General features: G+C 38.6%; 1 protein-coding gene across 1 annotated transcript in view; it reads left to right on the top strand.

Moving 5' to 3' along the window:
- The window catches only part of gpat3.L (glycerol-3-phosphate acyltransferase 3 L homeolog), a 253658-nt gene that overhangs the window by 103407 nt on the left and 136787 nt on the right, over nt 1-13464 (top strand). Inside the window, 3 exon segments of the mRNA NM_001094023.1 lie at nt 7171-7465; nt 8501-8575; nt 11283-11372. Of these exon segments, the coding sequence (NP_001087492.1) occupies nt 7171-7465; nt 8501-8575; nt 11283-11372 (460 nt within the window).

Here is a 13464-nt window from a genome sequence, read left to right as displayed (position 1 = left end):
AGGAAAGAACTCACACCTGAGCTCTGTGACTGTTAAAATCTTTGGAGAAAAACAGGATATTGTCTAGGTAGGCTACTACTGATTGATCCAACATGTTTTTGAATATAACAACATTGATAAATTCTTGGAAGACAGCAGGTGCATTACATTACATATTATTTCAGGCATCAGCAGTCTATGATTAATCGCCAAGACCTGCAAGGTGGTAGACATGGGAAAAAAGGGAAAAGACTGAACTTGAAGCAGGAATCTGTGAGAGTGCTTATGGGAAGAAGGTTTTATAACGCCCATATAACACTCCCCAATCTTACATAGGAACTCGTGTTTCCCTGCTTCAAAAAGCAGTTATTGACAAAATGAGCCGTGCTTATTTCTGCTGTTCAGAGAGATGTGCCTTCCCAATCTGCATGGGTTCCTTAGAGGAGGTAAAAGGAGAATGAGAGCTTTGAAGAAGAGGTCTCTGAAATCCAGTGAATCCGAAAATGCCAGTATGGGTTGGAATCTCTTGCCACTCTCTTTATCTGCTTGGTGTTCTCGGGTGTCCGCCATGATGGCAAGAGTGATCAGATCCTCCAGCTGTTAAGGGAGATTTCTGGAAACAAGATCATCTTTAAATGTATTGGATTGGGCAGTCCCTAATAAAAAGACAGCCACCTACACCTCATTGTTCTAGTTGGTTTCTGTCATGAAGATTCTGAAATCAACAGCATACTTGCTAGCACTACAGTTCCCTTGGCGCAATTGGAACACGGCCAGGAGCATCTATAACAGTCCAAAAGGTTTGGCATCCTGAATTAGAGATTAATTCCTTTCCCAGAATGGATATGCCCATTCCAGAGCTTTGCCCTCTAACATAGAGATGACTTACCGCACTGTAGCTCATTCAGAAGCATAGTGATTAGGTTGCCATTAAGATTGTATTATGTGGGGCGTGGCTTGGATGAGCTCCGGATAGCATGCAGTGGTGAGAGCTCCGCTACAGATACCCTGTTTTTTTACCCTGAAGTGGGCTATTTTGAGTGAAATTTACCTCGCATACAGATGAAGGCTGGTTAAGCTTCATGCACTGATGCAATGAGGCGGAATAGAGGCAATCCTCCAAAATCAAAATTGACTTATCTAGAGTGTGAGGATTCTCAAGATGGCAACGCGTTGAAATCAACCTCGTCTCACTGAGTAAGTTTGCAAGATCTTCCCCTCCAGCTCCCTCAATGCAGTTATCTCCAATCCGTAATATAGCTGCTACAAAGAAGTTGGCGGCTCCGACCCCTGAGGCCCAACTACCTGAACCAACCCTGTCAGAGGTAATGCTCCTTATTTCACAAAATCACACTACTGTGGTGCAGAAATTGGAAGAACTGGGCACTAGTTTTGCGATTCTTAAGCAAGATATGCAAAAGCTGAGAGAGCGCCGTATCTCTGATATGGAGTACACAGTCCAGCCCATGCCACGCAAACTAGAGCAAGTAACCCGCCATCTTAATGCCTTGGAGACACGGGTGGATGATATAGAAAATCGGTTAAGGCACAATAATATCAGGGTTGTTGGCATGCCGGAAAAAGTGGAAGGTAGCAATATGGAGCACTTTCTAGAAAATTGTCTGGTTAAGTTATTCGGGCAAGAAATTTTCACTTCTACATTTGTGATTGAACGGGCCCATAGGGTCCCTGGGCGTGCCCCTCCGCCTGGTGCCCATCCAAGACCGATTGTGGCAAGGCTATTAAATTACAGGGACAGGGACAGGGACATTGCATTGACTGCTGCCAGGAAGGCGGGAAATATTATGATGGAGAATCAAAGAATATCTATCTATCCGGACTTTTCGTTGGAAGTACGTAAGCAACGCCAGAAGAACGCCTCAGTGAAGGAATCTTTGAGAAAATGCCAAATTACGTACACCATGCTATTTCCAGCAAAACTACGGGTGGTTACAGGCGAAAAGGTGTATTTCTTTAATAACCCAGAGGAGACGCATGAATGGCTTGACCGCCAGCCACACACTCCACACAGTGATCAACCATCGGAGGCATCTCATGGACGACCACAACAAAAGGATACCTGATGAGGTTTATTTTTCCCTTTTAAAATTGCCTACAGTTTAGCTCACTCAATATGCTATGTTAAGAAGTGATGAGCACCACTTTATTTCTTGGTTATTTGGGCAGTGTACTGCTGGTCTGGTGTTTTTCTTTATTTTCCTCCTCTTCCCACGTCTCAGTAGGAAATTTTTTTTGTGGTTTTTTTATGGGTTCATACTTGTCCGCAATTGGGGTGGTCAGGTGGGGTAGGGGGAAAGTGGGGAATTTTTTTTGTTCTGGCCAATCATTTTCCAAACCGGAAAGATCTCTACGAAGGAATACAAGTTGTTTTTTGTCGACTCTTATGAAGGGTGACATAGGCTCTGGGTTACAGGTGACTTGGGGTTACACTCTGGGAAAGATGATTTACCTGAATAATGGCTAATCTGACTTTCCTATCCTGGAATGTCCGAGGATTGAGAGACCCTGTCAAGAGGTGTCTAGTATTTAACTTTATCAGGCAACATAAACCACAGGTTATATGTTGCAAGAAACTCATGCTGATATACAGGTACAACAAGCACTTCGGAGACCTTGGTTAGCAGACTCGTATCATTCCATGCACTCTATGTATTCTAGGGGGGTGTCCATAATGTTTGCTAAGTCATGCAATTACTCAGTGAGCAAAGTAATATGTGATAAGGAAGGTCGATACATAATTATTCTGCGTATGCTGTATCACAAAATGTTTATTGTTGTAAATGTTTATAATCCTCCCCCCTTTTCCGACACATTACTATTCCACATTATGGAAAAAATAGCTACACTTCCTTTAGCACCATTCGTAATGATGGGAGACTTTAACTCAGCATGCAGACGTGGATGCAGACTCATGCATGCAGACGTGGATAGATTGAAAGGGGGTTTGCGCTCTACCTCTGCATTGGCCACTTGGGCTAACACTTTTGCATTGACGGATTTATGGAGAGCCAAACACCCAGACAAGAAACAATTTACATGTTTCTCAGCCTCATACAGTACTGTGTCTAGGATTGATCTAGCTTTGGGCAACCCTGAATTTACCAGTTATTTAGAGAAAATTGAAATTTTACCAGGTGGAATATCGGATCATGCTCCAATTTTACTGCAAGTTATTAGTTTAACCTCTCCGATCAACAAGATCTGGAAACTTAGTCGGTTCTGGACTGAACAACCCAAAATAACAGAAGAGGTGAATGAGGCTCTTAAGGAACATATAAGTATTAATGAGGGCACAGCATCCATGCAGATTGAATGGGACACCCTTAAGGCATATTCTAGAGGGAAGTATATATCTATATATGTATAAAGCAGTATAATAAAAATGCCCTTAATAATATAACCGACATCCAAAAACAGCTATGCCTGTCAGAAACTCTCTTTATTCAAAACCCTACCCGGAAACCAAACAAGACTTCCAACTTATGTTGCAAAAACATGCGCTAGCCCAAACTGAGGTGGTCAATAAACAATTGTTATATCATTGTGCAAATGTTTTTGCTTCTGGGGAAAAAAATGGGAAATTATTGGCAATGTTAACTAAACTAGATAGAGCCAGTATTACTATCCCTGCCATCAAGGATAGTCAAGATAGTGTAATTACTGCCCCGGATAAAATTAATGAGGTATTTGTGTCATACTATAAACAACTTTATTCATCCAAAATTAAGCATAGCCAGAAGGACATTTTCAATTACTTACAAGATATTCCGTTACCCCAGTTAGGGACCCAGGAAAGGGAGTTTCTGAATCAACCAATTACTGATCAGGAAATTTTGGATGCTATATCTGCTTTCCCCCGTGGGAAGTCGCCAGGGTTGGATGGTTTACCATCAGAATGGTATGGGATACATGGGACATTGGTAATGCCATAATTAAAAAAGTTGTTTAATGATGTTTTGGAGGGGGTAGCACTGCCGAGTTCCATGAGTGAAACATTGATTACATTACTTCTCAAGCCAGGAAAAGACCCCTTGCACTGTTCATCATACAGGCCCATTTCATTGATAAATGTCGATGCCAAAATTTTGGCAAAAATACTTTCCAAACGCCTTAATCAAACACAGCTACCATTTTGGAATCTCATATACTAGGGTCCTCAGAAGCTTTAAAAAACCTTTTATACAGGGGAGCAGGGGTAAACAGATGGGTTACACCATTAATGAAAGCCACTGTTGCTGACTGGAAACTAGCTCAAAAATGTTTTCGCAAAGAAAAAACTTACTGCTCAAAATGTTCTCCCTTATGGTTCAATCCGAATTTACCTCACTTGTTAACGATCCCTGACCCTCAACTTTGGGCAAAATATCAAATAAAGTACATAGGTGATATAATTGACCAAGGGAAATTAATATCTTTTAACAATCTTAAATCCAAATTTGGTCTCCCGAATCGAATGTTTTTCAGGTATTTACAGTTACGTCACGCTACCCAGGCCCAACTACCTTTTCCAAATATAGAAACTAGTCCCATCAAGTTAGAGGATTATGTCCATACTCAAGGATTGCGTAAACCTATGTCCCAATTGTATAAATTAATTAATCTTTCTATGCCACAAATACTCCCCAAATTATACTTGAAATGGAATGTAGATATACCAACTTTAACCCCAGATTTGTGGGAAGAAGTTTTGGAGTCAGCGTTTGGATCTCTTATAAGTGTTAGGGATAAAATGATACAATTCAGATATTTACATAGGACTTACCTCACACCACACAGGTTATCCTTAATATCCAACACCATTCCTGATGAATGCCCTAAATGTCATCAAACTCCAGCCTCTTTTATGCATATGGTCTGGTCATGTTGTAAGCTCCAAATATTTTGGAAAGAGATCCTAGCTGAATGTATGGAGGTTTCTTCTATCCCTTTGACTCTGGATCCTCTACCTATTCTGTTTAATTATGTTGAAAGTATAACCCCTACACGTAAAACTAGAAGTCTCCTGTCGGTTTTATTTGTCTATGCCAAACAATTGATAGCTACTAACTGGAATGCTACTGCAGCGCCCACAAAAAAGAAATGGATAGATATGGTAAATAACAATATCCCTATGTATAAATTAACGTACTTAAAAAGAGGTTGTCCGGCTAAGTTTGATGCTATTTGGAATGATTGGATGGATACACACCTCCCCCAAAATAGGTAGATGAGAAACACACATGGAGGTAACCAAGAGCTTAGAATGGAGTTGTTTTTTTTTTTGTTTAACAAATATAAGAGTTTAATCGATAACAAAGGTAATACACCTCTCGGTTTAGGTATGGTTGCCCGCCAGTTCGGGTTAGGTTGGGGGAATTGTATTGGGAGCATGTACTCGTAAATACAACAATGTATGTAAGTTCATGTTTAAAAATGACATTTGCAGATTGTAATGCCATGTAACGCCTGAGTTATTGTCCTCTGTAATGTGTAAAATGTATGTCAATGACTGATAGACACTGTTATTTGATTATGTCAAAGTTTATTGAGCATGAACACAGATGTATATGCACTTGGAAAACTCAATAAAAATAATTGTTAAAAAAAAAATGATTGTATTATGTGCTGGTTCACAAAGCTTTGGCAGGTCTGAAGATCCCTGTTGTTGCAAGGAGGTGGCAGAGTATGGGGTCCTTTAGCCAACCCAGAAGCCAAAAGAGTGGGATCTACAAAGACTGGAGAGGCAGTAGGCATCTGGGAGAAATGGGTCTATGCAAACCTGCTGAGCTTTGTAGGCCTCCATGCAAGTGGTCATGCTGCAAAAAATGTTCTCTTAAATCTACTGGTGCTTCCTCAGAAGGGACTATGGCCCAAATATACTCTCACAGCCTAGCAGTTCTGGTTGGCCAGAGTGAGGACAACAGTCAGAGCAGACAGTGAAAATATGTAGTCAGGATCAAGGATCATTCAGTAGAACAAATATAGCACACCCAGTAAACAATTTAAGAAGGATGTATTCTGGCATTAAACCCAAGTCTTGGGCATCCTGTTATTTTAAGTTGTCATGCTGACCACAGCGTGATGATGTCAAGTGGTGAGCTGACATGGCCATGGGCACTGTCATCTTGGCAGAGTGCTCTGAAATGGAGCGCTCCTGAGAATGTCACAGCATATCTGGTTCCTTAATTATTATTAACAGGTATGTAGTACTTATGAAGGTAGTTTGCAATGATGTTTGAATTCCTAGTGTGCATTTTTTGAATTTCATTAATTCCTTTTTTAATGGTTACTTGATACTGTATATTGGCTAACTTGTGTAAATAAAAATACAGACTACATAGATGATATATCAATAATCTGGACTGATCAAAATGAGGCTCTGCTAAAAATCCACTCTGATTACAATATATTCTACATTACCATAAAACTGAAGCTCTGCTTTTCCAGAAACGAAATATCCCTTAAAACCAATTTGCAATCCATCTTACCTTAGAAGGAATAGCTTTTACCCCAAACAATTCCTTAGTATCTTTCCTACAACACACAGAAACAAGCCAAATTCTAACCAGTCTCAAACAAACCTATATAAAGCAGGGATATGGACACAAAGAACAGTTGGAATTCCCAGATGTAACATTGAAATACAAGGAGAGACCAATGTATTCTATTCTAGTGGTTACATACAACCCTGACCTAGAGATCGTAAAATAAATCCTGACTGAGCTGTACCTAATACTCAATAAAGATGATACAAAGATGAATTATACTTTAGTATTTTGCAATTCATAGAAAGTAAAAAGCACCTCCCACACTTGGACAGCTGCCAAACTGCAGGCTGGACATCTTTGAATGACTGTATGAATATATGCTTTTAGCCAGTGCTGAAAGTAAAGACGTATGTTTCGGAAGTTATCGGCCTTGTTTTTCCAGAATTAAGAATATAAAAATTATATAAATCGGTTGGCTAATAGACATGGCCTCAAAACCCTCTTAGTGCAAATGTGTTTAATAGCCTTCTTACACTGGCAGGGACCATGTGCACCTTTGGCCTTCAGATATCTTCCTGTGAAAAGTAACAACAAACATATACTTTACAGTATATATCAAGATACATTTGCTATAATCCTTCCTCATATATAAACAGATGAAACAATTGGAATGCTTCCTCCTTTTTTGTTTCTTCCTACTAAGGTATCATCCAGAGAGATAAGTCCCCAATGGAGACAGAAATTGAATGCTTGAGACAAAGTAGGAGTCAGGACATACGGGAAGGAGACTTTGAGCTTGGTGATGTCTTCTATTTTGCAAAAAAGGGATTTGAAGCTATTGTTGAAGACGAGGTCACGCAGAGGTTTTCCTCAGAAGAGCTCATCTCTTGGAACCTTCTAACTAGGACCAACAACAACTTCCACTATGTCAGTCTCCGAGTCACACTCATCTGGGTTCTGGGATTGTGTGTGCGCTACTGTATTCTCCTGCCTTTGCGGTAAGATTGTTAAAGTTGGGCTTGGTTTGGTATAGCCTGTAGTGGATTTGAATACTCCTGACATAATACTAAATTCATCACTGAATAAAACGTTCTAGCTGTTTTTAAAATTGTTAAAATGCTAAATCCAGGTAGCAACCAGGGCATTCAATATGTTCAGTTCCAATCCCAGTCAGTCCTGGGTACTTGGGCATGCAACATGGGGTACAGAGAGGTCCTGGTTATGTAAAGTAGATTAAATCTTCACTCTTTTTTGTACAGAACATGTGCTTATCTTTAATAGGTACAGGTACAAACAGACACCCTTGCATGTACTTTGTAATACTAAACTAATTTATATGTTAAAGGGATTTTGTAGTGATTTTTAACGTATTGTTTTTATTACTACGTTACACTGTGTACCTTGCAGGTGATTTAGTCTTCCATTTTAAAGTTTGTTATATTTTAAAATAAATGTATTTTTTTTAGTTATAATATTAGTGTGTGGCAGCCCTCTCGGGCTATTGTGCCTGATTATGTGCTTTCAGAAAGAGCAATGGAACTGATTTCAGATAAGATATTGTTTATCCTAATAAACGTAACCGGATTTGTCGTGGTTTGGCTTTAATATGGTTGGGTGTTTTAATATTGAGTGCTTTACTCATATGTACCACTAAGCAGACATGAGAGCATTTCTAGCAATGCAGGTGTCAGGGAGTTGTTATCCTGTTAACTTCACATTGTTTTGTTGATAGGCTGCTGGAGTGCAGCAGTAAAGAATGACTGAAGTTTATTAGAGCACAAGTCACATGGTTGGGGCACCTGGAAAACTAAGAACATATCTAGCCCAATGTCAAACTTCAAAATGAAATATAAAAAATAGTTTTGCTCTTTTGAGAAACAGATTTCAATAAAAGATTCTGCTATAGGAGCACTATTAACTTATGCATTTAAAAAAATAATGCAAAAATATTAATTGAACTGCCCATTTTTGGGGTCCAGTTTGTACCACCTGCAACTCCAAGACATTTATCATTTTTGATTTATATGTTTCAGTATTACACTTGCAACAATTGGGATCAGCTGGCTAGTATTAGGAGCGACACTTGTTGGACAGCTGCCAAACAGCAGGTAACATTATAATGTGCTTTTATTTTATTAACCAGTGCTGACAATAAAAAAAAAAGGATTTTAAGTTATGAACCTTGCCTTTCAGTAAACCCGGTAAATTGGCTCAATTCCAGATTCAAGCTGCTCACAGCTCATGGTTTTTACCAGTGGCAAGCAGTTATGTGTTTTTAAGGCTTGTAGCTTGGGTTGGCACCTTCTCTGGTGAAAAAATACTGACTTTCCTATATTTTCATGTTTCTTCAATAATAATAAGAAAGTTTATAAAATACCAGCCAGGTATGATATGCATGATAGCCAATACTGGTTTCTATTAAGTTGCCTTACCTTTTGATGCACTGTTCCCCACTTTTCTTTTTTTTTAAAAAAATTGCAAACAAATTGCACCAATAATCACACAATTATTGTTGTCCAAAAAAAGATTTATTCCACCCTCCCTTTAGCATTTTATTAAAATTACTTTGCCCTCCAACAGTTCCAGTAAGAATGTTTTCTGATTACATACATGATTTCCCTTTTCTCTTTCATATTTTATTTTTGAACAGTGGGAAAACCTTCCTGTATTTCATACATTAACTCATTATGTTACACAAGTCCTAGATTTTGGTTCCTTTTTTATTTTTATAGCAATTTCTAAACATGCTGGAGAATTTGACTAGCAAATCACTGGCATTGGTTTTGGTAGATTAGGCTGCAGAACTGTGGAACTATAATTCTAGTAGAATTAAATGAAAGTCAACTGGATATTTTCTTGTGCTTTTCTCACTGCTCGTCCGAGTGGCCTCTGTAGTTCACCTGAATTGGTAGGGAATTCCTTGGCATTTAAACCCTTGAGGGTAGTAAAGTCACACATATACAATTATAATGGTTGCACTGAACTTCAGTAAGGTGCTGGATGAAATACAGATATGTGTGTAATCCAGTCACAATGGTTCCATGATTTTCATTGAGGCAGGTGTTTCAATGTATATGCCTGGAAGTGTGAATTATTGTGAAGTCGAAGGGCTAAGAATGCCAAAGTGGCATTGTAGATTGATGGCAAGCAGTGTTGCAGGGCCCCTCCCCTGTTCATGGATGATTTCTCCAGTTTGGCATAAATGGCCTCTTTCAAGCCACTGTTTTGTCTCCCCAGGGTATAGATCAGAGCACTCTTCACTACACTGGACAGCATAGACCACATTGCTTTTCATGTGCTTTGGTGTTGGTTATTTAGGTCGCACCAAGTTTTTCTGATGTTCAGGCCACACATGGGATGAATATGATGCTTTCCCTGCTATGCCCCTCCCCTCTATTTCTTGGTAATTTTGCTTGGCTTTGATTTTGTTTTGATTAGGACCCAGTCCAGGTATCCACAAGTTATCAGAGATCCATTTAGATGTTTGTATTCTTTCTCTTTTGCTTCTACACTAATTGCTACAGTTTCAGCCCCATGCTGTAACCCTCAGTTTAGGTGATAGGATTCAAACAACAAATACTGATTGTTGTGAGTGGATTTCCTGTATACTTCAATATCCTGGTTTCCCCCCTCTTTGATAACTATTGCACAGTCCACAAATGCCTGTTTGTAAGAAATCACTGGCACTCAAAGGGCAGGTGCAAGCAGGGACAGTCCCTTGCGTTTTATTAGCAGAAAATGCCAGTTTGCCATCTTTCACGTCTTACCTAGTGAACTTGATGTTTTTGTCCACTGAGTTTGTGTTGAGTGAAAGCTGGAACCTCATGTGCTTTCATTTTGACCCAGGTGTTGTTCACATATCTGAACCAATGACTTGGTGCTGTTCCCTTGAAGGTATTCAGGACTTTCTTTTCCATTTCTTCCATGTAAAGGTTCACTACAATTGGAGACACAGGCAAATTCATGGCACAGCCATGTTTTTTGTCTATAAAATACTTCCTTGTGCTTGTGGTACTAAGGTATAGATCCAGTAAGGAACAAACTTGATTAATACCTGCCTCAATGAAAATCATGGTACCATTGTGGTCACCACTGGATCACACTTTCACACATCTGTGAGTTTCAGCCAACACCTTTCTGATGTTCAATGGAACCATTGTGATTGGATATGTGTGACTTTACTACCCTAAAGTGATTAAATGTCAGGGAATTCCCTATCAATTCAGTTGAACTAAAGAAGCCACTTGGATGAGTGGCGAAATGGTTTAAAAAAAAAAAAAAAATCTAAATGTCCAGTTGCATTTGAATTCTACTAGATAGTGTATATCATGACCTGGATGAGAATCTTCATAGACAACTATAATTTTCTGAAACTAGGAATGTACTGAATTTCGAATTTTAGATTTTGGCAAAATACCAAAATCTACCAGAAAATATTTGGGTGATTTGATTGAATCTCAAACCAAATCCCCAGCATGTGAAAGGTAATTGTGAACTTCTGTTGGTTTCAGATTTGGTTCAGCCTGGATTAATGTTTTGGCCAAATACACATCCTGCTCAAAAAAAAAAAAAAAGTTTTGGATTTGGCTGAATTCCAAACCCAGTCAGGAATTTGTGTATACCTAGCTGCAACATTCTAGATTGATTCACGAATCTTGTCAACTGACCTGTTCATATTATTCCAGTTGTACTTTTTATTGCACTGCAGAAACTGTTTGATCTAATATTTTTACACTATGTTTTCAAAAGTGCAAAAAATCTTTATTGTAGTTGTTGTTCATAAAAAACTACATGCATATATCTTCTCTCTCACAGGATGAAAAGTTGGTTCAGTGAACTGGTTCACCTGATGTGTTGTCGTATATGTGCCAGAGCTCTCTCTAGTGCAATTCAGTACCACAACAAGTGAGTGAATGCAGTAAAACTAACACTTCTGCAGAATATAATAACACCAATCATATGTTTGGATTACTGAGAGAAAATGTCTGTTCATATGACCTTAACGCATCTAAACACACACACACACACACACACACATATTTCATTGCATTAATATAGCACCACTACAATAATAAACACAAATATGGATATATTTATTTGACACAGTTGGGATGAGGTCTCTATAATGTATAGCTTACAGAGAGAGATAATATGCTAACACATCCATCAGTTTAAAAGAGTAATAAGCCTTTTTGCTTGTGTCTGGATCAAAAACAATACTCTTCACTATCCATATCTGACCAATACCCTCTTATGTTATGAATAGCTGGGAAAAACATTCCATCAGCTAAAGATTACTTAGGCCTGTGGATGCAGTATAAATGCCACTGACACCCAGGTTATGCTTATTACTACTGTATTAATGTTGTGCTATGTGCAACACAGTAGTTTTACTAAATTTTTATTTTTTTCTTAAAGCTGAAGTATAAAAAGTTATTTCCCTCAGATCAAACTGTTATACATGTCCACTACAAATTATCATTCAAGGTTTCTTCTACTAATGTATTTTATCATACTGCAACAGGAGTGTCAGTTCCTCATAACTTCACAAGAAACAGAGATACCATTCAGTTTTAGCAAATCAAAATATGCAAAAAGTATAAACAAATTACAAAAACTTCACATATTAACAAACTACTCATGTATATTAAGGGGCAAGTCAACCCCAAAATAAAAATTTTTGGTATCAACTGCTCTGGATAGTGTCAGGCTGCTCTGCAGAGAATTTAGGGCTTTGTCCTGCTCTGGCCCCCATTGCCACACAATGTCTTTTCTAAGGAGCATTCTCAAAGGTGCAGTTAAGGATGCTTCTTGAGGTATGTATTGTGCTAAATACCTAGACTTTTGTTAACATGCAGTGAAGGCATATTTAGTATCGCTGAGATTTTGGTATTGTCAGGTATGACACCATCTGAAGTTATGATGTGGCCCATGTATTTAACTTCTTTCACCAAGTATTGGATTTTATCCTTGTTGAACTGGATATTAAGCTTTTGGACTCTCTCTATAGCTTTGTTCAGAATTTCATCATATTCTTGCTTAGCAGAAGCAGCTATAATCATATCATCTGCTATGATGTGGATGCCTTCAATGTCTCCAAAAGCTTCTGCATTTTTCTGCTGAAACATCTCACTAGCAGACTTTATTCCAAATGGTAGCCAATTGAATTTGTAGCGCCCCCATGGTGTGTTAAGGGTGCACAACAATAATGATTGTTCATCTAGAGAGGATGGTAAAGAATTTTTTCCACTTAGTTTGGATGGCACATCCTCAGGTGTAGGAATTGAGAAATGTTGTCTTTTTATAGCTTTGTTAAGTTCTCTGGGATCCAAGTAGACTCTGAGGTTTCTGTTTTTTCTTTTCTGTAAGATTGTTCACCCAGGGTGTAGGTACAGTCACAGAACTCACAACTCCTGTCTCTTTAAGTTCTAAAATAGTTTGCTTAAATCTGTCTATGAAGGCATATTGAATTTTCCTACAATCATGTATGACAGGTGGCACGGTAGATTCTACATATATGTGATGTTTTCCTGGAAAACAACCAAGTCCTTCAAAAACTATTCTCTGAATGAGCTGTAGATCTATACATGTTTTCCTTCCTAAAATAGGTGTTGTATTTTTATTTGTGAAGAAAAATTTGAGTTTTCTTGGTTGCCCTTTTGCCACCACTTCCAAAGTTGTACAGCCTCTAGGAATCAGTTTTGTACCCGCATAGGAAATGAAAACAGTGGTAGTTGGTTCAATTTTCACAGAAGTGGAAAGAGTATTAACCGTTGCAATTTGTAATACATTAGCTTCTGCTCCAGTATCTAGCTCTATATACCAGTAAAAGTAAAAAATGAAGTGCCGCACTCACACTAATCCCCTGTTTTAAGCTTCTGGTGCACGATGTAGTCCTCTCTGCAGAGGTTGAATCCATAAGGCAATAATTGCTGCAGCAGCACTCTGAACCTTGATTTAAACTTTTATTTGTACAAAAAAATTTGCCGTGTTTTTT

This window comes from Xenopus laevis, chromosome 1L (genome assembly GCF_017654675.1).
Source record: "Xenopus laevis strain J_2021 chromosome 1L, Xenopus_laevis_v10.1, whole genome shotgun sequence".
Classification (NCBI taxonomy): domain Eukaryota; kingdom Metazoa; phylum Chordata; class Amphibia; order Anura; family Pipidae; genus Xenopus; species Xenopus laevis.
This window is presented reverse-complemented; position numbering and strand designations above follow the sequence as displayed.